Source organism: Diadema antillarum, unplaced genomic scaffold, assembly GCF_040938485.1.
Source record: "Diadema antillarum isolate AM-2024a unplaced genomic scaffold, OU_Dant_1.0 seq00000338_RagTag, whole genome shotgun sequence".
Taxonomy (NCBI): domain Eukaryota; kingdom Metazoa; phylum Echinodermata; class Echinoidea; order Diadematoida; family Diadematidae; genus Diadema; species Diadema antillarum.
The window spans coordinates 1,660,667-1,685,327 of record NW_027271351.1 but is presented as its reverse complement, the minus strand read 5'-3'; the positions used below and the strand labels follow the sequence as shown (position 1 = coordinate 1,685,327).

At 38.1% G+C, this 24,661-nt stretch overlaps 1 protein-coding gene across 1 annotated transcript in view; it reads left to right on the top strand.

Moving 5' to 3' along the window:
• Nucleotides 1-4,635: 4,635 nt before the first annotated feature.
• Nucleotides 4,636-24,661, top strand: part of LOC139730803 (TRAF3-interacting protein 1-like) — a 32,369-nt gene continuing 12,343 nt past the window's right edge. Inside the window, exons 1-9 of the mRNA XM_071641672.1 lie at nt 4,636-4,812; nt 6,865-6,933; nt 8,098-8,146; nt 8,627-8,739; nt 13,412-13,549; nt 15,328-15,642; nt 16,675-16,728; nt 17,835-17,849; nt 22,255-22,278. Coding sequence (XP_071497773.1) covers nt 4,690-4,812; nt 6,865-6,933; nt 8,098-8,146; nt 8,627-8,739; nt 13,412-13,549; nt 15,328-15,642; nt 16,675-16,728; nt 17,835-17,849; nt 22,255-22,278 — 900 coding nt within the window. The 5' untranslated portion in view covers nt 4,636-4,689. The remainder of the gene's footprint in view (nt 4,813-6,864; nt 6,934-8,097; nt 8,147-8,626; nt 8,740-13,411; nt 13,550-15,327; nt 15,643-16,674; nt 16,729-17,834; nt 17,850-22,254; nt 22,279-24,661) is intronic.

Below are 24,661 nucleotides of genomic sequence, written 5' to 3'. Positions count from 1 at the left end.
ATTGAAGATAGCACAGTCAAAGGAAACTCTGTGGGTAGTGACCAAAGTTGCCCCTATCGATCATATCCCCACGGCCATTTGCAAGACATGCATCAACCAACGCGATTTCCGTTGTTCTAAGCGTACAAGATTTTTTTAAAGTCGTTTGGCCGTCTAGCAAAGACTATTTCCATGAAAGCACATCTTTAAAAAGTGGTGCACATGAGTCAAAGCGACTCGGAGGGAGGTACCCGAATTTATCCCTATACCATCACAGCCCGGTACAAAACACAGTATATACACGTGAAAACAGCTGTTTGAAGCGAAAAAACAAACAAACAAACAACCCTCTATAACGTCCTTTTTGTTTCATTTCCATTAAATTTCAGTGGAAGTTATAGAAGAATTATTGTTCTACAATATCTATAAGATGAAAAGGTGAAATCCTGAGGGCAATGAAAAACATGCAGTATATACAACGGCGAAAAAAAAATGTTCCATGGGTACATGCCTCTGAAAAGTTCTTCCGCCTGTCTAGCACATACTCTTTTATTTTCGTAAAATGCAATTCAGGTAATACAGGAGACGTTGCTTTACAATATCTATATTGTCAAAAAGTTGGACATTCAAACGCAAGCCCTTGGGAAGTGCCCAAATCACCCATACCTTGACCTTCGTGGTCCCAAAACAGGTTAACAAAACATGCATTATATGCCAAAGCAAATTCAGTTGTACATGCACGTAGAAAGTCGTTTTGCCGGGTTGTAAATAAAAACACTTTACTTTTCATGATTTTTAAATGGTAGAGACACTGCTTTTCAATATCATATAGTCAAAGGGGTGCACAATCAAAGCCCACCGAGTGGGATGTGTTCAAATCATCCAAAACCCTAGGGCAATATAGGAAACATGCACTATCATTTAGCACGAATATGTTCCAATTTTCCAACGGTTGTACAGCAAGTGCCCTATTGTTTTCAAGAAATGCAATATAATTAAAAGAAGAAAAAATTGCTCTACCTTAATTTTATTGTCAAAAGGGTGAACATTTCACAGCAATCCCTTGGGAAGTGTCCAAAATTACACCTCTGCTCAAGCCCCGTAATTACAACACACGGATACTATGAACGCAAATACTGACGTTCTTTGGTGCATGGTCTTAGAAGTAGTTCCGGCAATACAGCTACACACTTTTATATCGATAAATGTCGTGGAAATGATAGAAGAAGCATTGCTTCACAATATCTATTCAGTGAGAGGATGCACATTAAATTCCAATCCTGTGGGATATGCCCCAAAGTACCCCACCCTCACGGCAATATAGAAAACATTGAATATCATTAACGCGAATATACTATATGTTCCAAACGTACATGTTTGTTTTTCTTTTGTTTTCAAAAATACATTGTAGTTAATAGAGGAGACATCCCTTAACGATATCCATATTGTCAAAAGGGTGAACATTAAAGGACAATGCCTTGGGAATGGTCCAAAATTACACCTACGCTCACGCACCCTTAAGACAAAACACAGATATTAGCAACGCAAATACCGTTGTTCTAGCGTGAATGGTTGTAAAAGTAGTTCCGGCAATACATCAAATACAATTTTCATCGATGACAAGTTATGAAAATGATAGAAGAAACTTAACTTTACAAGATCTATACACTTAAGAGGGTGCGCATCAAACGGCAACCCTGTGGGATGTGCCAAAAATACTCCACCCTCACGGCAATACAGAAAACATATAATATCATATAACGCGAGTATGTTCCAAACGTACATGTTTTCGAAATTCCATCGTGCCGTATAGCAAAGGCACTTTTGTTTCCCAAAAAAATGCAACTAATTAGTAGAGGAAACATTGCTCTACAATAACTACATTGTCAAAAAGGTGGACATGCAAAGGTAATCCCTGGGGAGGTGTCTAAACACCTACGCTCACGCCCTTTATGACAAGATACGGATATTAGCAACGCAAATGCAGTTGTTCTATAGCGTGAATTGTTTTAAATGTAGGTCCAGCAATACAGCAAATACACTCTTATATAAATGAAAAGTCATGAATATGATAGAAGAAGATTTGCTTTACAAGATCTACACAATAAAGAGGGTGCTTATTGAAGGGCGACCCTGTGGCGTGTGCCCCCGAAATGCCCTTTATCCTCTTGGCAATATAGGAAACATATAATATCATATAACGCGAATACATATGTTCCAAAAGTACATACTGTCAAAATTCGATCGTGCCTTATAGCAAGGGTATTTTTGTTTTCAAGAAATGCAATGTAATCAATACAGGAGACATTGCTTTACAATACTTATATAGTAAAAAGTGGTGCACATTTAAAGCGGCCCCTTGGGAGGCGCCCAAAGTTACCCCCTCAACCCCGCGTCCCCATATGCAAAACGTGCATTATGCCAACGTGAGTACTGTTGTTATGAATGTACTCTTACAGTTACCGCTAATTTGCATTTTATGTAAATTATTTTTGTACGACCAATTCGAAAAGGCATCTATCGTGTTCATTGACCTACAAAATATAAGTTTATACATTTAAATCTTTAAAATTGGATGACGGGAAGCTGAGATCTGTCAATTTCCTCTCATTTCAGGTGCTAATTTGCATATTATGCAAATTTTACTATTTTACCCCGCTGGATTTTTTGGGACTTTTAGTATGGTGTTCAGGAGGCCTCAACGACTTGCTCTGCAGTGAAATTCCTACTGTTGCAATTAGTGGTGGGTTACCCCCTAAAAATCGCTAGATTGACTGGACTATAACCACCTCCCTCCCAATATCACGAGATCATTATCCAGGCTACGCCGGTGCGTCTAAGGGGGGGGGGGGGGTTTCAAGTCTATAAAAGACGCAAAAAGATGCATCAAATTGCACCATTTACAACATCAAAATGCAAAAAGTTCTCCCCGTGGGAGGCATCCCCCTCCCACACCCTCCCCCCCCCTTCCCTCCGCTCGCTCGGGTTCGGTCGCTTGGCTTCTTCGCATAGTAACCGCCACCCTCCCAGATCACAAGATCATTATCCAGGCTACGCCAGTGCGTCTAAGCGGGGGAGGGGGGGGGGGGGTGACCTTGATACACCCCCTCCCCATCCGGCTGCGCAGCCCCCCCCCCCCCCCAACTGAAAAACTTTCCGCGGCCCCTGATGGATACACTACTGGGTTAATAATTGGGGTAAAGCTTCTCCAACTTCACGATGTGGAAGACACATTTTGAAAACATTTGTTATACAATATCTTGTAACATTGTGTCATAGTAAGTTAAAGGGATCGTATAGTTTTGGTTGAGACCTAACTTCAAGTTTCTAACATTTTTAGATGAGATAATGAGGAAACTCTCATGAAATAATTATGAAAGAGCATGTAATTTCATGAGAATTGGTTTTGAAATGGCTGAGAAAACCAAAATAGAGCAACCCTAATAAAAGGTGGGACCCATCTTTTATTACGGTCGCTTTAGTTTACTTTGTTTTTGGATGTCTCAGCCATTCCAAACCGAATTCCTTCAAATAAACTGATGAATATCTCCTTGGGTATGCTGTATGCTATTTCATAAGGGCTTTCTTGGTATTTTTTGCAAAAAGCTAAAAGCCCAATCCATATCTCCACCGATACTATAGGCTCTATACCATCCCTTTAAGTTTTATTTTCTCACCCCACCCTCCTTATGTTATATATTATGCAACTTTGATCCTGTCTTATCTTAATATTACGGTGACCTACCTCGGGGGAACACTCATTCAATGTATCTTGTGTCATAAAGTTAAAGGGATATTCCAGACGATTTTCATAATTTCACATCATGTAGTACATAAATCGACAACTCCATGTATAGATTTGTGGAAATTTATTGTGGTTCTTGAGCAGAGAAACAGTACTTCGAAAAACCTTAAACAAATTACACTGAACAAGGATGATGACATAGGAGGTTCACATATTTCAGAAATGTAGCATTGTAATTCCAATTTATACAATACCGCTTGCTTGCGAGTTCACCTGTGTATATAATCTATGCATGCCTTCTTCTTTTGTTCTGCTTCCTCGAGCCACAACTCATGCATTCTTATGATGACTCTGCCATGTCATCATCCTTGTTCATTGGAAGTTGTTTTAATTTTGAAAATATTCTTATTCTTTATCCCAATTATCGCAAATTCTGAAACTCTGTCCTCAATATAACTAATTTATAGTTGTTCAAATGTAAAAATCTGAAAATCATCCGGAGGTCTCCTTAAAGTTTTATTTTTCCAGCCCACCCTCCGTATGTTATAATATGCAACTTTTATTCTGTCTAATTAATCATGGTATCATACCAGTCTCCTTGGGAACACTTGATAGACTTTTACGTCTATCCAAAAAAAAAAAAAAAATCCCTTTGATTGAGGCCAGTGCCGTATATTAAGAGATAAATAAACGGCACTGATTGAGCCCAAAAGATTTTTCTCCTCCCCACACCATTTGGGGATTTTGATTGAGCCACTGAAGATGCTGCCCTCTACGACGAAATGGGACAATGCATTATGGGAACAAATTCTCGGCTGCAAAAATGAATCCGGTGCAGTAGCGTCTCGTTTCTAATGAAAAGGCTCGTTACCAACCAGGAATTTCCAGCGTAATTACTCATGTCTGGCAGGATCTCATCGAAGTAAATGACAATCTAGTTATGAGGTGACGTACATTCAAACAACATGGGCGAGGAATACATCAAGAAGACTCAAGATTCTCTTGGGAAAATTATAAAGAAGCCACCAATGACCGAGAAACTACTGAAGAAACCTCCGTTCAGATTTCTGCATGACATCTTCACTGAGGTAAACAAGATTGCATTGGGTAACACAGTGCAGCACTGCACTGCACCGGTAACAATTGCCAGTCATTGCGACATGCCTTATCGTTTCCTTTCTGAAAGGCTTCTTATAATAAGGTTTATTACGACGGCATGTGTGAGATGTCTTCTAATTTGTGGTAAACCACAGCAATGGTGAAATGTGACGACTCCAGATCTCCCTTGTGTGAAAGCAGTGCCACTGAAGTTTAAACGTCAAACAGTTAGGTCTAGAAAACCTAACGACAGTAACGTTAAACAGTGTTTTACAATTGTAAATTTTAATGTAAATTTATGCCATAATTTAACGTTAATACAATTTAATAAAATTATGGGACACAGTGACAGTCACAAACAAAATGTCATCATTGGTCATATCACAGACAGGTCATGTTAAATTTACAATGGCTGTAAAGTTAGCACTGTACTGTTAGCATGGTTAGTGTTAACACTGCTGAGTGTTTTCAAGCTTGATTCTTCCAAGGATTTAATACTAGCTGTTAACGTTAATCGTGATAGATCCTAGTCTAGACTCTAGATCAACATCATGAACACCGTGTTCTATTTTGGGGTAGGCCCTATAGTTCTAACGTTAGTGGAGATTGTATGTAACACGTTAGTGCAGTGGAAGTGGTCTTTTAAAATCATCTTGTTCACCATGCCACCTCAGTCTCACTCAGTGATGCATGACACCATGGCATTACCATCCTGGGACAGTTCCAAGGAGCTGCTTAAAGGGATTAAATTACCGGTAATGCTTCAACTTCAAGGTTCAAAGTCACACACAGTTTTGGGGGTTTCCAAAACTACTTTAATTTTCTTTCAAGTTTCAAGGAAGATATCGAGAACCATCTAACGTCAGTTACGGTATGGTCGCCACTGCGGTAAGGTCGCCAGACATTCACATCGCATGTAACGCGCGCCGCGATCGGAGATCAGGTTGGGCGACGGATTTTCATCACTCTCAAAATACATTCGTAATTCACCTTTTGCCTCCGTAAAAACGTAAATAATTGTAATCAAAATATATTTTACCATATGTAACAGGTGATAAAACCATTTTTAATGCAAGGATGTTTTTGATTTAAAATGGATTTCAGGTGGCAGATTAAGGGAGATTTTCAAACGCGGTGACCGACAATGCCTCCTTCATTGAAGCGTATGTATAACACACACGCTAATAATATGTGGCAGGCTATGGGCGACGAACTAATTCAGTGCCGATATTAGTTCGCCAGCCCGGATGTGCATAAAACTTACACACAAGTGGTGACCATACGGTAATTGACGCTACTGTAACATTTGCCCACTTGACTTAACTTACAGTGGCAGATCAGTCATCAGGCTGCCTGTATTTACTTAGAAGTCTACTCCAAGTTTACTATAGTATAGAAATTAAGGCATACTTGTACACTTGTAAAATACACTGTAGGCCCCACTCACTGCCTATCTGTACTAATACTACGCCCTACGCCCGCTACGGCAGCTTTCCTGTTATACTCGTGATTCGGCCCCACTGTGTACCATTCAAGCTGAGGCGGTGGGGCTTAGCTTTCTTCCACAGTAACGTCAGATCTCGAGTCATACTCATGAATGCGGCCATGCCAAAAACATGTCCATACGGTACTTTTACGCATGATTGACACAGTGGCAAGGCCGATTTCCACAGCATATAGCATCTTTCCTCCTTCCTTCTTTTTTTTTCCCCTTTGTTCTTTCTTTTCTTTCTCCCCTTTATTCTTGGAGGGACTTTCTAATGTTTCTTGACTAATCTAATCATAGATATGACATACAAGTTGTATAAAGTCTACAAACCCTAACCTAGCCCTAACCCTAAACCTAACCTAACTTCAGTAAACTATCAGCACATTTTCCTTCTCCCATTTTCTTCTTTTCCCCCTTATTACCATGAATGAATACTCATTCTGGTTGTAAATCGTGAAATGAAGACTATTGCATTACCAATGTACGTGTATGAATTAATCAATTTTCTATTTTACTAATTAGTGTCTCCTGTATGTTTTTGCTTTTAATGCAGGTAATACGAACAACTGGTTTCATGAAAGGCCTTTTTACAGAAGCTGAAATGGACTCACAAAATGTTAAGGTGAGGAGAAGTACAGTGACAAACTCAATGTACACCACTTGTATAAAGTAAACAGTGCATTGTTCTGGCTATCTGTAAAATTCATGTGAACCAGTGTATTATATGTTTACAATTGATATGCAGGTGTCAATGAAAACTCTCTCGGTAGTAGACATTGAGCCTGTGAAGTGCAAGATTGATCTGATATAAGAATATCTCATGCTAGTTACCATGGAGATTAGATTTTATTATGTTTAACATTTGGAAACATGTTTAGTTTCAAAGGTACAAAGTTGATATATATACACAAATATGTCACATGTTATCTTTTATAAGATGAAAATGTAGTATTGTGGCATATTTTTGTAAGAACGTGAGATACTCACCAGACATGTTACATTGTGAACGAGTTACAGCAGACAGATGTTAACCTGTTGAGGACGGTTTGATTTTGCTACAACACGCATTTCCCATAGACGCTTGCCCGAGTATACTCGGGACTCGTCCTCAACGGTTAAAATTATGTATCCTGAAGTTACTGCATGTGCCATGACTGGTCATTGTTTCGAACTTTGCTATACAGCTTAAAGGGATAGTACAGTTTTGGTTGAGATGAGGAATAGGCTTTCGAGTTTTTGCAAGATACCAAGCTATGATATAGCACAGAGCATACCATTTTAAGAGGAATTCAAAGTTTATTTGATGAAAATCGGGTTTGCAATAACTGAAACATCCAAAAACAAAGTAAAACAAAGCGATGGTTACAAAGTGTGGGTCCCACACTTTATTAGAATCGTTCTTTTTTGGATATCTCAGCCATTTCAAAACCAATTTTTATCAAATAAACGTTGAATTCCTCATAAAATTGCATGCTCTTTCATATTTCATATGAGATTTCTCATTATATCACCTAAAAATGTTAGAAACCTGAAATTAGGTCTCAGCCAGAACTGTACGATCCCTTTAATATGCAATAACAAAAGTGAATGATTTCAGAATAGGTTTCAGACATGATTCATGATCCATTATCTCTCAAATAATGTATGCATTAATGAATTGCACAAAGTGAAGAAATTTGTGGTGGCACAGTTGTACAGGAGACCTGTTTGACTCAAGGTATATTTCATGCACATGTTTCACTGTTGTATTTTGACTCCACACATTGCTTTATGATTTCCTTTTCAGGATAAAGATGCCAAAATCGCCTTTTTACAGAAAGCAATAGATGTAGTAGGTATGTATGCTGTCTTCAATTTCTCCAGTGATTTTTGATGTGTGATATGAAGTTGATTTTAAGTGTTGGTCGCAGCATGCACTATAAAATGTATCAGTAAATGTACCTTAATCTTTTCCTGAGACACATTGATAAATGATGTAAAAGTAAGAGTTCTAAACTTCAACGTCAGATAGTCTGTAGAATGTTGCAATCCAATATAGAAGTCATTTGGAAGTAGACAGGAAGCCTGCTAGCTGCCTTTCTTGCAAACAAAGATACAAAGCTATTACAGGAGGTACAACCATTGTGATTCAAACTGCCAGAGGTCTAGCAGCTTTCACAGAGTAAATTGCATTTTGATATTCAAACTAAAAGCAACAGAGAAATATCATCATTATCATAATGTAACAGTTGTATATCATATCAATGATCAATGTAAACCCAACTGAGTATCATCTGAAAAATGCTCTAAACCGTTCTTCACACTATCCTTTACAGCAATGGTCACAGGGAAGTCATTGTCAGTTCGGCCGTCGAAAATTGTGGCAGGTCACGAACCAGAAAAGACAAATGAATTCCTACAAGCCATCGGAGTTGCTCTATCCAAAAAGGTGAGATTGCAACGTACAATGTGTGATGCAATTATGGTACAGAGATGACTATAATTTCATTATCGGCACGGGCATTTTGGTATACAATAATTTCAGAAAAGGGTCGTGTAATGATATACTTCCTCCTTTCTTATATTGTTGTTATTGTTGTCTCCTTTGATGTCAGTGGTATAGATGGCAATTATAAATGATAAAGTTAGATCTCCCCGTCCAATCCCAAGGTTATGTATTGCTAACAGTCCCATAAAGCCTGTTTGTCAGAACTACTGCAATTACTCGATCATCAACAAACTCAAACAATTTGCGTAATCTGCGAAAATGGTGCACCTGTCTTTAGTCTTTTACACATATAGTTCTCAATGGTTGCACATATTACATACAGATGAAAGTATGGAGCAGGACAAATTTAAATTGTTCTTTTTTGTTGCTGTTAATGCTTTTTGGTGGTGTGAAAGTGCTAAGAGATTATCTGCTACATTGTTAGAACGTGGCTGCTAAACTCTTCATCCTACGGTGTTTTGATCCTGAGGTGAAAGCAATCAGTAACAATACATTGGAGAACCGATGGTGGAAACAGTGACAATTAAACACACATACGCATATTATATACATGCACTAATGGACAAAGGTAGCATGCAGAATTTACATACTCTGCATGTAATTTTGTAAATGTCACTATTAATGTTCTCTTGACATAAGCTATAGCCATACTATAAATATTTCTGTGCCGTGAATTTTTAAAGCAAAAACGCACTAAACAAAAGTCTTCTCTAGCCTTGCACTACCCTTAGCCATGCAAGCTATAATTTTGTGATTGCCCAAGGTTATAAGCTTCATTAAAATTCTTCTGAGAGTGTTTGAACCTCAGGTGGGTTTTGTTTGTAAGTGCACATCTCATCAGATATTCAAATACAGTGTATTTACATTCATACATCTTGCAGGAATCTGAATCAACTTTTAAGCCAAATAAGTCGCTTGAAGGACTGTATACATTACATGTGGGAGGATGCAGATTTTGAAAGGAAATGGAATAACTTCTGCCAGTTGTGGTTCCTTGAGAATATTATCAGAGGGATAATTAGGCCTGAATTATCCTTGTTGCCAAATACAATATGAATGCTCAAACAGATATTGACATTTTATATCATATCGGGTAATAAAGTGATGAAAAGGGCCTACTGCAAATTATTTAGATACATTTGTTTATACATGATTAGTCTACTCCACATTGTTCTGCCATAGTAACCCAACTTCAAAATGATTTTATGGAATGTCTCGTATTCATCCTTTGAATATGCTTAACGACATTCGAGCAAGTATCGACACACAGCAGTTTGGAAGTAGACAAGGCATGTCCACGACTCACTATCTAGTGCACCTCCTACATCAGCTGTACAGTCATGCGGATAAACTGAAAACTATCTCCACCTTGGTAGTTACAGACTTTTCGAAAGCGTTCGACCTCATCAATCATAACATCGCATTAAACAAACTGTACGTCATGGGTACCCGTCCATCACTCATCCCTTGGATTAGCAGTTTCCTTGACGGAAGACAGCAGATGACCAGATACAATGGTGCCCTATCCGCACCATTGACTCCTTCTGGAGGTGTACCGCAAGGGACAAGACTAGGGCCGCTCGTCTTCCTCGCTATCATCAACGACGCTCTCTTGTCTACCCCGTCTGTCGGTAGGTGGAAATACGTCGACGACCTGACATTTGTTGAGAGCCTTCGCGTGAACGAGGAAAGCGCCATGCAGGGTGTCCTGAACGAGTTCCAAGATTGGTGTTCTGTTAATAGCCTCAGTGTAAACCCATCTAAGTGTAAAGCAATGCGTATCTCATTTACACGAGACGTGCCACCACCAACACCATCGGAGTATAAGCTGAACGATGCCACTCTGGAAGAGGTCGAGGAGCTTAAGCTACTTGGTGTGATACTTCAGAGGGACCTCCGATGGCAGAGTCACATCCAAGACATCACCAAGAGAGCCTCTCGAAAGTTCTACGTCATCCGCACGCTAAAACGTTTCCGTGCCTCCACCGAGGATCTCATGACCATCTACACATGCTATGTTCGCCCCTTGTTGGAGTATTGTGTACCTGTCTGGCATTCTTCCATCACCGCCCAGCAGAGTGCAGAACTTGAGCGGGTACAGAAAAGAGCACTCCGAATCATCCTGGGAGATAGATACCTCAACTATGATTCTGCTCTGCAGCAAAGCGGACTCACAACCCTGTACCAACGACGTAAGGATCTATGCTTGAATTTCGCTCTGTCTCTCTTCAAACACTTCAGAGACTGGTTTCCTGAAATGCAGAGCTCTAAAAGACGCCTTAGGCGCAGTGAGAGATTGAGGGAATACAGATGTAGAACTGAAAGACTGAAAAACAGTGCGATGCCTTACTTTGTGAGAACGATCAATGCACGATTTATGTGAATCAATAACAAAGGTTATCATGATCATCAAACTCATACCAGATATGATGCCGGATAAGTTTGAATAATGTTGAATATGGGTGCGGTCCGACAAGGTCAACAGTTTAACGTTCATGTATTTTCTCTTATAAGCACTACACACAAAGTATTGCGGTGTACTCTTCCTCTCCATCTCTCTCTCTCTCCCCTCACCCCTATCTCTTCCTCTTTCTCCTTCCTTCTCTTTCCCCCTCTCTCTTTCTTGCTTTCCCACCCCTCTCCCCTCCTCTCCTTCTCTACCGCCTGCAAAGCATTGTGAGACTGTTTGATAGAGAATTATATACTTACATTACCTGGAAGACTTATACCAATGCAATATTTTTGATATGTTGAAAATGACTAATATATAATTATTTCTGTAATTTTACAGTATATGTATACATTTTTACTGAAAATGTTTTTTTTTTCCCTCTTTTTACTTTCCCTGGCAGCCACAATTTTTTTTATAGCAATATTCTACGAATATCAGTTTACTTGGAAAACACACAACTCTGTCTCTTCCTCTTTCTCTGTATTTCTCTCCCCATCTCTCTTTCTTGCTTTCCCACCCCTCTCCCCTCCTCTCTTTCTGTACCGCCTGTAACATTGTGAGACTCTTTGATAGAGAATACTTACAATACTTGGAAGATTTACAGCAGTGCAATATTTTTGTTATGTTGAGAATGACCAATATATTACTATTTTTGTAATTTTATAGTATACGTATACATTTTTATTGGTAATGTTTTCTTCTTTTCCTTTTCACTTACCCCGCCAGCCACAATTTTCTTTTTGCTAAGTAATATCCAACCAATATTACCTTACTTGGAGAACATACAACCTTTCAACAGGTTTGCAGCAGCCTTTTTTTTTCGGTGGTAACTGTTGATAATTTGAATTTGTTCATTTGATACTGTTTTTAATTCCCGGAGATATATTATGAGAGTATATGAGAGTATATTAGGCATATTTTATGATATCACACCGCATCAAATTATCTTATGATGCAGAATCTATACTTTTGTTGTACTCTCATCAATATTTGTAAACATTCATTATATTGTACATTTGACTGTTTGTAAACATTGTGTGATCAAAACGCAGTTTAAGTGTGACGAATGTACACTTATTATTAGTAATGCCGTGTGGTGGGAGAATGAGAATTTGTAGTGTCTGTATGTGTTTATGTGTGTGAGAGTCACTTAATTGGATGTGATGAAGAGATGATTGTGTGTATGTGTTTGTGAGTGTACCTGTGTTTGCGCGTGCGTGTGTGTTTGTGAGAGAGAGGGAGGGGAAAGATGTGAATACAATGTAAGAAAAGGAAGTAACCGCATTGGTCCCTTTTGATCAGTTTATGTTTATTCGTCACGTACAGTGTGTTGAATGTAGTGAATGTAATATTTTTTATAATGAATAATGTTGTAAATGATGTTAATTGTTATTTTCTAAATAGTGATGAATGATTTGAAAATTGTAAATACTTTCTTTTTTTAATCAACCATGTATTGTGTGAACAAATGTTGCAATTCAGCCTTTTGGCTGCGAGAACATTTCATTTAATAAACCATACCATACCAAACCATACCATATGATTAGTATTTTTTAGAATCTAGATTTGTGAAAATTTCAAAAGGGAGCATTTTTGTCATGTGTGTGTGTGTGTGTGGGGGGGGGGCAGTGACAGGATAGTTGCAACATTTGATTGCTACTTTAAAAATCCCCTTCACTTGCTTCTTTCATTTTAATTTGCTTGTGAAATGTAGCATTGATACATGCTTTGACAACCTTCAAGTGACTAATGAAGTGTGTTTTGCTGCAGTGTCAGAATGTATTGTGTTTTTTTTTTTCTCAGCAATCATGAATATTGATGACTCATTATTTGTTTATTATTAATGTTTCTATCCATTCATTTCTCTAATATTTATTCATCTTGATATATGTACTTCTCTATTCATTCGTTCATTCATTCATTCATTCATATGTTAACACATTGAAGACTAGTCCTGAGTACACTCGGGCAGGTGTCTATGGAAAATGCGTGTTAAATTGCAAAATCAGCACCATCCTCAACAGGTTGATGTATTTATTCATGTCTGATATATTTGATTATTCATGTAGATGTGTATTCATTTATTTTTTGTTTGTTTTTGTCTATTTATTCAGTCATTTATTTGTTTATTGATTGATTTGCCTCTGTGTGTCTTGACAGCTGGATAGCGCTGACTCTGTGAAGAAAGTACTCAACGGGGAGAAGGGGGGCAGCTCGGGGAAGCCGCCAAGGCCGAAGAAAGATGAGGAAAAGAAAAGTAGGGAGACAAGTGGAGACAAGCGCAACAGAGACAATAAGGTTTGTTAGCTTGGATGATATGGTGGCGTCATAGATGCAGACTGTCATGATCTTGAATTGCAACTGAATTGCCATTGCTGATTATATCCATGTTGATTTCTGTCAGTGGTATGTGAATGTAGTTTTGTATTGTTCGTGTGTTTGTGTCTTGAGTGCCCAGTCAGCTAGAATTAATGTGTGAGTTAGGTCATCACCAGCATCCCTATGGTTACGAGTTGTCGCCATGATCACTATAGCTACCAGTTCTTACATGGTGCAAAAAACAACAACATAAGCCTGTATTGAAAGAAATCATCAAGTAAACTATGCAGCAAGTGAAATTTGAAATGTCATAATATGTGGTGCAGATTTTAGCACATAGACACTAGTGTGTACCAAGGCAGAGCTGTGAAGTCGTGCTGATTCTGTCAGGAGGCTCAATGTAAACTTAAAACTTAACCCTAACTAGGCCGGGCTATTTAGGTAGTTGATAGAGCCAGGGGGGGCCTCCCAGGCCCCCCCCCCCCCTCCAGATCTCGGCCGTCGACCATGCAATCGCGACGAAAATTGGCACACACATTGCCTATGATGTAATCTAAAATACCATGAAGTTAATTTTTCAAAAAATCATCATTTATGCTAAATTATGCTAATTCATGCATGATGATGCATAAAATCAGACTTTTGGTATAAATCACACACAAAAAAGCTCAAAACAGGCACATTTTTTGTGTTAATATTCTTTTTAGTGTCCTTAGCAAATGTAATTAAAAAAAATTGTGATATCAGAAAAAATTCTTAAGTATTTTATTGTTTTTTTGAATTTCTTATTTATTTCTTTGTTTTTACGACTTTATGTTTTTCATTGTTTTTTCGATGAAATTTGTCCGCGGCATCGCTCCGAACAAGAAAATATGTTATTCATTGATTTTAATCAATAAAACACCAAAATAATCATGCTTTTATGAAATTTGCTAGTAAGCACAGTTTGCATTGAAATTGTACACAAATTAACGTTTTTGAGCAATTTTGGGTCTGACATGCATATACATATTTATGCGTAACTTCGGAACAGTCCGCCCGGGTGTCGCAAATTTGGTGTCAAAAGATGCGGGAGACTTGAAAGAAAAAAGTCATGAAACGTCGCAGCGATAGCCTTTTGCGATTGCGATACATCGCGCGGAACGTCGAGGGGGGGGGGGGGCCTCGGAGGCCCAAGTTCCTAGGTTTCTAGATGTTCTCTGGTACTATCTAAGGCTTATTTTTTCAACATACAATAGCAATAAGTGAGAAATCCTTTCCAACGGGAGACACAGAGCCAGGGCGGGAGAAATTAAATCTCAAGCGGGAGAACGGGAGATTGTGCAAAAATGCGTTTTCTCCGGGAGATCTCCCGTCGAAAACGGGAGAGTTGGAGTCTCTGCTTTACATTTAGAGCAGAATTTGAGTACCAGACAGAATAATCGAATGATCTGCACAGCCATCATAAGGCCCCCAGAAGCTGTTATCTTAGAAGTTGTCTGTGTAGACTTCTCAATTGTATTCATTGATTTAAAAAAAAGGAAGAAGTACATTTTCATTTGAAGATTGAGAGGACCAGTATTTCTTACAGCAGTGTTTTGCTCAAGAAATACAGGGCTCAAAGAATCGTAGGCGTAAATGTACAAGTGTATGATGCAAATAAATCATTCTGCAATATATGTCAGGCATGAGATTACTAACAGCTCATTATTCATTATAAATGAGTGTTCAAAAAATGGCAGATTTTACCTCTCTTTGTCTTTCGGGTGAACTCGCAGGAAAAGAAGAGCAGCTCAGACAATCGCGACAGGAGCGGAAGCCGGGACAGGGCGAAGGACGACAAGAAGAACCGGGAGCACAGCAAGGATCGGGACCAGCGGGAGAAGAGCGGCAAGGATAGGGATAGGAGCAAGGACAGAGAGAAGGAGCGGTCGAGGGACAAGGAGGAGAAGAGCCGGTCCAAGGAGAAAGAGCGGAGTCGAGACAAGGAGAGGAGTCGGGGCCGGGACGGAGAGAAGGAGAAGGAGGACAGCCGAGAGAAGGAGAAGGAGAAGGAGAGGGAGGAGCGAGACAGGGAAAGGAGAGAAAGGAGGGTAAGGATGGAAGAATTACAGTTTTCAGAGATGATGTTTCGATTTTTTTTTTATTTAACTTATGCCACATGACAACATCATTTTTGTGTCACTTCTCTCATTTGCGCACCTTCCACTTCAAGCACACAACTTCCCCAATTTTTGCCATTGCTACACATTAAAGATTTAAGATTTTATGTAGGCCCTCTCGGTTGCTTTTTTTTTTTTTTTTTGGTTTTTTTTTTTTCTCCTTTGGTTGGACTGATGTACCCCAAATATAAGTAATGATTTTTAGAGTTAAATTTGTATTAATTGCATATATCTTGAATGTGATGATTTTTGTACTTATGGTTATGAAATAATTTTTTTAATGTCAATATATAATTTTGTATGTACATCCATGCAATTTTACCCTAGGTTGCCAAATCAGTTTTTTGATAAAGACCTCTCAATCAATCAATCAATCAATCAATGCTGTTACACAGTGTATGACAATACCTAGGTTACAGTGTGCCAAATTAAATCTAGATTAGCATTATGCTCATGGTTTCATACTGATCTCTCATCATCTTCACTGAAAACAACTTAAGTTAAATCAGTACATTAGTCTACTAAATGTGTCATTGTAAAGTTGTAAATATACAATTTGTCAACTTTTACCCTGGTTTCTCAGTATCAGTGAATGTAACAGCAGCATATAACCTTTTCTACCAATACATTTCATGTATACATTGAAATGCCACCTGCAAGTCTCTGTAGATGGTGAGGTCTACCGTGATTCCTCATCAAAAGCCATCTTTTTTTTTTTTTTTTGAGGGGGGGGGGAGATATTTCATTTGTTTTTAGATCATGGAGCCCCAATGTTAAATCCAATCCCATTATTTTGATGATTTTTGATATTCATTATTTTGGTCCCATTCATTAAAAAAAGAAAGAAAAGATAATTATATCTTTTTCAAATGGGATAAGTTTGTGTGTGTGTGTGTGTGAGTTTAAGTGATATCTTTTTAGCTGATAAACAGTTTAATTTCCATGCATCTGTCTTCCCAACAGAGACGGAAAGATGAAGAGGCACTGAAGGCGCAGTCTCAAAATGATGATGACGAGGTTGGTTTGTCGTGTCTCTTTCCTTATCAGTCAGAACAATGCCCCTCATAATATGCATGAAAGGTGTGCTGTATGCTTTAGTTGCATGATCTCGTACTACCCTGCTTCCAAAGTTTCCATTCATATTTCTTGCCCTCTGTGATACTTATTAAAATGCATGCTTATTGTGATTGTTACTAATAGTTCTTTTCTTACAGTTATTCCTACCCCTATGGATCTGAAATAGTTAAGCATGCAAGAACTTACTGCTGTCTGTATGTTCGTCTTGATTGATCTATGCATGAATTTATCATCCCACAGTTTGGAAAGCACAATTTGTGGCAGTTTTATGGCTGTTAAATGTATAGTAGAAAAGGGAATGTATATGTGTCCAGTGTTGTGCAAAGCTAAGGTCAAGATTTGTGGTTTCCCAGCAGCCTGGGGCAATCAGGAATGAGTGCTGGGCTACCAAAAATTCATGCAAAAATATGCAGTTGTTCGGTTAAGTAGATATAGCAAATTAAATGACTTCATATGAAAACATATCCATAGAAGGTACACAACCTAGTATGCAGTTAGTAGGACTATGAATTACATGGGAATGTTTCGTAGATTGTGACGCTGTCCACATTGGATTCCTCATACCACTTGTAGATGTATGTTTCTTTTCCATATTATTTACCCCTGGCTTTCTAGACCTATTGCTCAGAAAGTATGTGCTCATTACAATGAATTATTTTTTGTTCATTCATTCCAAAAATTTGATTTGTTTCCTTAGAGTAATGTTTTCAGATTTTTTGAATATGATATTTCTAGGTAACAGTTCCATTGTGCTTCGAGATATATTTGTTAAAATCAATGATTTAGTGGCTTGACTATGCAAATGGAACAAAGTAAATCTTGAGCATTTTGTGATAGTATTAGATGGACAAAGTGATTCTACACACCAGAAAAAAAAAAGAAAAAAAAAAGAGAGGAAAATACAGATGAAGGGTTAAAAAAACCAACAAGAATATTGGATGGCAGTAGTCGCTTTTCTCAGAAGCATTTCTTTCTGCATGCTAACGAGCGCTGTATTTTTTCCCCACCTCAAAACTTATTTTGTTTTGTCCGTTGCCATGGTAAAGAGTGATGACACGGAGGTATGCATTGTGCTGAGTTTCCTGATCACTAATGTGTGCTCATCTTCCATCTACAATATGCATTTTTTATCACCTTGTGTGTTTCATTCCACAGGGTATCACATCTCTCCCCCCCCCCCCCCCCATCAATCTCAATCACTTTAATATCAAACTATCACTTACTACAGGGTTCATACGAGTCATGGAAAACCTGGAAAGTCATGGAATTTGGCCTAGTCGTTTTCCAGGCCTTGAAAGTCATGAAAAACTGATGTTTTCATCAAAAGGTCATGGAAAGTCATGAAATTGCAAAAATTATAGAAGTTTATCTGTTGTTTGTGTGAGATGTATGTATTCCCTTTACTTCGCTTTGATTTGAGATCATATTTTCAGTTTAATGTGTTTAAAAAAAAGAATTATGTAAAAGTCATGGAAAGATCATGGAATTCTGGCTAGAAAGGTCATGGAAAGTCATGGAATTTACTTCATGAGAAAGAGTATGAACCCTGTACTACAAATGTATCAGATTTACTGAATTTGCAATGGGAAAAGAGTATTAACTGGGTTATCAGAGATAACTAAAACCTGGACTTTCTCCTCTGTCAGAGTTTGAGTGTATCTTTACAAAAATTACTGCCACTGTTGAATTCTTCTCTCTCCCTCCCTCTCTCTCTCTTCACTTGTTTGGAAGTGACGGATTAATTACATACCACTGAAATACTATGCCAACAGTGTAGTCATTTCGTGATACTACACTTTGTTATTGTGTTTTTGTTCACAATGCGGACTGTCTGTATTTACAGAATTCACCCTATATGCTCAATTTGTAATATTAGAAGTCACATCAGACGTCTTTTGACAAGATAGACTTCCAAGATGTGTATGCTGTTGGAGCAAGAAAATAGACACTGTCTGACTTTAGAAAGGCCAGTGAATTTGGCTGCAAAGGGTCATTTACAAATGTACTTTTATGGAAAAGAAAATTGAGTAAATTAAATTGAGTAATTACAAATCATGTCATCAAATTCCTATGCTTATGATGAATTGCTTAAAGAGACAAGGCAAAATAAGTTTACCTGCTCAGTGTTTGGCCATATAATACTTGCTGATGTTAAAAATCTTTGACGAGTATATTTTAGTATGAACATGTGGTGTTGCGGTATGTGGGATTACTGACACATAATCACTACATTGATATTGTCACGTTTCAGCTATCAGGCACATTAAGAATACATCATCCTTACAGAGAAAGTGATTTCATTCAATCAGATGACAAATGAAAACATTCCCTATAAAACTTTATAACCCTAATATGTTCTGAGAGAGCTTGTAATATGGCATCATGCCGCTATTTAAAAACTAAGGAAGAAGAAATGTTAACATTTTTTGAATTCATGGTTGTGTAAAGAAACATTTTCTTCAGGAATATGCTTGAAGTATGTCGAGCACACAATATTCTAAAACATCCTGTAAGACAGAAATTCAATGACTTCATGAAAATGCCAGAATTGTCTATGTTCTGTATACAAAGCATCTGAAGAGAACTATGAAGGCATTGTCAGTCATACAACTAGAATATCTACAGTATATCAGAGTGGCAAAGGCATGCCATGTCAAATAATTTACATTCAAATGACTTTGTAACTATGTTCCCTTGTTGCTCAAATTTCTATTTCACAGATTTTATCTGAAATGGCTTTCTCTAATCAGTGTATTCTCCTTTATCAGTAAATCATGTCCACATCATTTGTGTGCCCAGTAAAGACTTTCTGCAAATCTATTATCAGAGCAAATTTATCCTGGCACGGCCTGCTTGATTGTTCCCTCCAGACCGAGGACATCCCCTCTCTGTTCTTGAGTCGCAGTCAAGCACAGTTCATTAGCAGGCACAATGCACAATTTTTGGTGATCAACTCCCCGAATGCATCATCATTAGTCCACAACAACATCATTAGAACTCCAATTATCTCCCTTTACTCTCAGAAGGGGGGGGGGGGGATCGACCAGTTCTATGAACAGAAAAAACACAATTCAATGAATAGATACAACGGGAGCATGGAAATAGGAGAGACTCAAATGTGACCTGTTGCATTGGGATTGGTTTGTTAGCACAAGCACCTTTATTTTATGTGTGACTTGCATTTGAGTGGAGAGAAGCACGTTTGCTTGCTTTGCACTGCACATCAGTTATCTGTAAAATGGCTTTCAAAAAGTTCCTGCCCCCCCCCCTCGCTCTCCCTGTTTAAAGAAGCTCATTCAAAATGATTCCCTGTCTTGTGCTCTATGAGCCTTAAAGTTTACAGTTTCATGACTTTGTATGATGGAATGTTACAGGAAAGTTTGCCTTGTGTTCAGTGAATAGACCTGTTGCTCAGGCTGTCCATTACTGTATTTGTTTTATAGATATATTTATTACAGTGGCAATATGTAGCTGAAAATAGAATAAAAATGTTTAAAGGACAAGTCCACCTTCATATACATGTGGATTGGGTAAATGCAGCAATATTAGTAGAACACATCAGTGAAAGTTTTGGGAAAATCCGACAATCCGTTCCAAAGTTATTAATTTTTAAAGTATCTGTGCAGTCATTGCTGGATGAGAAGACTACCACAGTGTACGATGTCACATGCGTACAATGGTATAAGGAAAATAAAAAGAGAATTTCACAAAACTTTTCTTCTTGAATAAAGTGCACGTTTCTTCCACTTGTTACTGACATACAGTAATGTTAAGGGTAATATTGTTCCCCCTGCCTTCTGAAAGAGAGAAGTTGAGTGTTCTTTTGTTATGGAAGAAAAGTGAAAATATGTTGAATTTTCTTTATTCTTTCTTTATATCGTTGTACAAATGTGACATCACAAGCTATAGTAGTCTTCTCATCCAGCTGTAACTGAGCAGAAAGTTCGAAAATTTATAACTTTTGAACGGATTATCCGATTTTCCTCAAACTTTCACTGATGTGTTCTACTAAATATTGCTGCATTCTCTCAACCCACATGTCTATGAAGGTGGACTTGTTCTTTATTAAAGTTATTCAGTTCTTGTGCAGGGCAAAACCAGCATGGTTAACTGAACTTCAGCTTAAGAGAGGATAAACAGGAGGCTGAAAAATTTATGAAACCACTGTGTAAATAACTCTACCAATTTTCAAACTCTGTTTCACTCGTACATTTTGATTGCTGAAAGTTGTCTGTTTGTATTAGTTTGTGCATAGAAATGGCAGGGTCTTCAGGTGTTGGGAAATGTCAATGTCCAGCTATTTGGCAGAAAAGAAAAGTTATGGTGAAATGACCATGTCATCATTTATTGTGGGATCACTTCAACAAAGCCTTTGTCCATGCATACACATAGTTTATATCATGTCAACAAATAACATATGTACATGTAGCATGAAATTATGTGACAATTGTATACCCTACGACATCACTATGCCCCTCACTCCAAACTTCATGCACCTATTTCATGTGTTCTTTTATCTTTTTTGGTTATGTATTATTTGTTTGCACACATCTCCCTCTGCAGAGCACCATATTTATCAGCAAAGTAATGAATCTTTTATTGGTACCATAGATTTCCTGGCGATGTGTGACATATGTGGCAACTCTTCCGATTTCATAGCAACATTCCTTCTTTTTTTTTTTCAATCTGTCTGGACAGAAAAAGTTGTATCTAATGTTTATTTCTATTTCAGCAATCATATGATAACAGTAGAGTATAGGAGATCAAGATCAGTGAAAATTGCCTTTCTTTTAGTTTTATTCTGTTTTCTGTTTTGTTTTGTTTTCTTCAAAATTTTATACTCATTAGTTCCTGTTTGATAAGCTGCAGGTTGACAGGCATGATATGGTTATGTCAAAATGATGAAATTGAAACAGCCAACGATGAATTACTTTGCGTTGGAAAGCTTTGGTTTGATATACAAACAAAAGCTTAAACCCACCACCCCCACCAACAACTGTTCAAATTAAAGAAACAAAGACTAAGCTCTTTTGATATTGCCTATTTTGAAAATTTAACACACATGTTGGAGTGAAAAGACTTACAGCCATAAATAGACTTACACACACCCAAAAATTGCTAAAATTCACTTTGGTGCCAACAATCAATATATAAACTGCTTTTATTGAACTGTGGTTTGAAGTGATATTTACTTTGGTTTTGATTGATATGGTCAATCAACATTTAATTACCTCTTTACATAGGAGACATAGATTTTATCTTTTGATTCTTATTGTAGGTTTTTTTTTTCACTTTGTGTTACATGCTTGACTGCATTTGAACCCTAGCAGCTTGATTAGTTGTGTATGACAGACATAAGAAAAGTGCATCCAAGCGTGCTATGTGTTTGTTGTTATCCTTTGTGAGAAATTTACTCAGGATCAACAATGTCATCCATTATTCACCTTCATTCTTTTTTAAAAACAGGACCTCAGACCGACTGCACCAGAGGTATCTAATTGTTTTTGTGTGTTGTTTATGTTTGAATTCCGCATTCTTTGATGCACCAGCGTGTGTTGCGTTTAAATCACCCCGTGATTTGCCCCATGTAACTCTGCGTAATCACAGAGTGCTCTTTTAAATTAACATTTTGTAGTTTTGTTTCATCGGCAGGACAGTGGACTACTAACAAGTTGAATCACAAATGTTGTTTTCATGTGTATGTGTGTGTACGTGTTTTCATGTGTGTATATACATGTGTGTATGTGTGTGTGTTTTCATGCTTGTGTGTGTGTGTGTGTGTGTGTGTGTGTGTGTGTGTGTGTGTGTGCATGTGTGTGTGATTTTTTGTTTATCTGATTTCCATATTTATGAATGAAACTCCAGTGAAAACTACCCTCCATACCCCCAAGGAAGTGTATATGTGTTTGTGCCAGTTTGTATGTGTGTCAGTTTGTGTCAAAGTGCTACTTCCCTCTTCCTTAATGCTGTTTGTCTGAGATAATGAATGCCTCATTTGTAGACATTTGGATCCGCCAAATAATTAGCCATTCAGTGCTGAAATGCAGAATATGATAAAAGGAGTTAGTTGTGACACCTTGGATCTTTAAATAGGCAAGTCTATGGACCACTAATTTTGATTATTTCATGTCATATTGCTGATTGCCAATTAGCCGACTATGAAATTGCTTTTATCAAATCCTTTGTTTACATCAGAGTGTTAGGAAGAGAGTAGTAGTTTTATACTGTGACAAATGAAGAGAGAAATGTCACGTCCAGAAAGTGGGACCTCTCAAAACTCTGCAATGTCTTTTATACCACTGCATTCAAGTGACGTGTCGTGTTTTGTGTATGATCCCATTTAACCAGTAGTAACTGTGTGATTAAACCACACCAATTGTTTACCCAGATATCACCGTGATGCACATCACAATTTATTTCCCTGTATATTTCTTTAATTGGTAATGAGAAACTCATGAATTATTTAACCTCAAATGTCATCTAGGCATAGATGAGGCTAATGAAACTCACTTCATTTGTTTTTTGTTTTGTTTTATCTTCTTTTTTTTTCAGAGGAACTTATATGTGCTGTGTACAGGTTTCATATGCCTTGCCTGCTTGCAGTTGATAATAACATTATTAGCCTTTGTACCTGTGCATCACAAACTAAGCACAAAAGGGAGAAAACATTTTCAGCCACACTTTCCACTTTACCTACACTTAAAAAAAAGAAAAAGGAGTACATGGAATTATCTCTAGTTGCCTACTCATATTCCACAGTTTCTAATACAAAGTGCAATCAGAGAGTGTAGACAGAACAATTACACTAATGCACACAGTAGCTTTTGTAGCTAAGCTTGCTGATAGGGGTTTGATCCACCTGACTTGAAATAAAGCTTTGTGATAGTCCTTATGTCAGAAATTTGAATTTCCTAAATATCTGTGGTTCATGTTTTAACCCGTTGAGGACAAGCTGATTTTGCTATAACTTGCACTCCCCATAAACCCTGCGTTCACATTGGTGCCCGCGACGCGGGGAAAGTCCCGAGCTGTGGGACTTTCTCCTCCAAAACCATAATGTGAACGCTCACTGGGAGTTGTCTCCCTGTTCCCGCAAAGCAAGTCGGGTACGGGGACAAGATTTGGAGGGGAGGTTGACCTTGGGGCGAAATTGATAGCGTCCAGCTGTGGTCATCAAATGTGCGCATGCGCTATGCCTGGCAGAGCTCGCCCCAAGCCCCAATTGCCCCCACAGCTCGGGGACAGATGAGATACCAATGTGAACGGTCAGTCGTAAAAAAGATAAGATCTCTTGTGGCTGTCCCCGCTAATGTGAACGCGGGGATAGACACCTGCCCCAGTATCCATCCAAACTTTACTTTGTTGTATTAAACATTAGCGTGCCCACTCAGGTCTATCAGTATGGCGCAGACTAACAAGAAGATCATGATGACACTATAAGAATTAGGAAGATTAGGTAATCTCTTTACATCATCGACAATTAGTTTTCAGACATCTGAGCCAATCAGTGAAGAAAGTACTCCAGTGTGTATGTAAGTCAGTGAACAAAGCGTGCGGTGGGTTAATCAAGACCTTTTTCTCTTGAGATTTTGTAACCGTTCACATGTACAGAATTAGCAGGTTAGCGATCGCGCTCCGAAATTTGAGGGTCCCTTTTTTTGTAACCATTGGCACGTACAAAAATACTCTGCTAATTGCCAATCCATAAATCGATAAATGTATTGTTCTTGTGCCTCACAGTGGTGTGGAGTGCACGCTGCTGTGACGTTCGCTTTGAGTGATGGGATAATAAAAACTCAAGTTTATTTGCTCAACCGTTCACATGTCACCACAGAGCAAATTAATGCGCTAATTCAGATATAAGACCAAAATT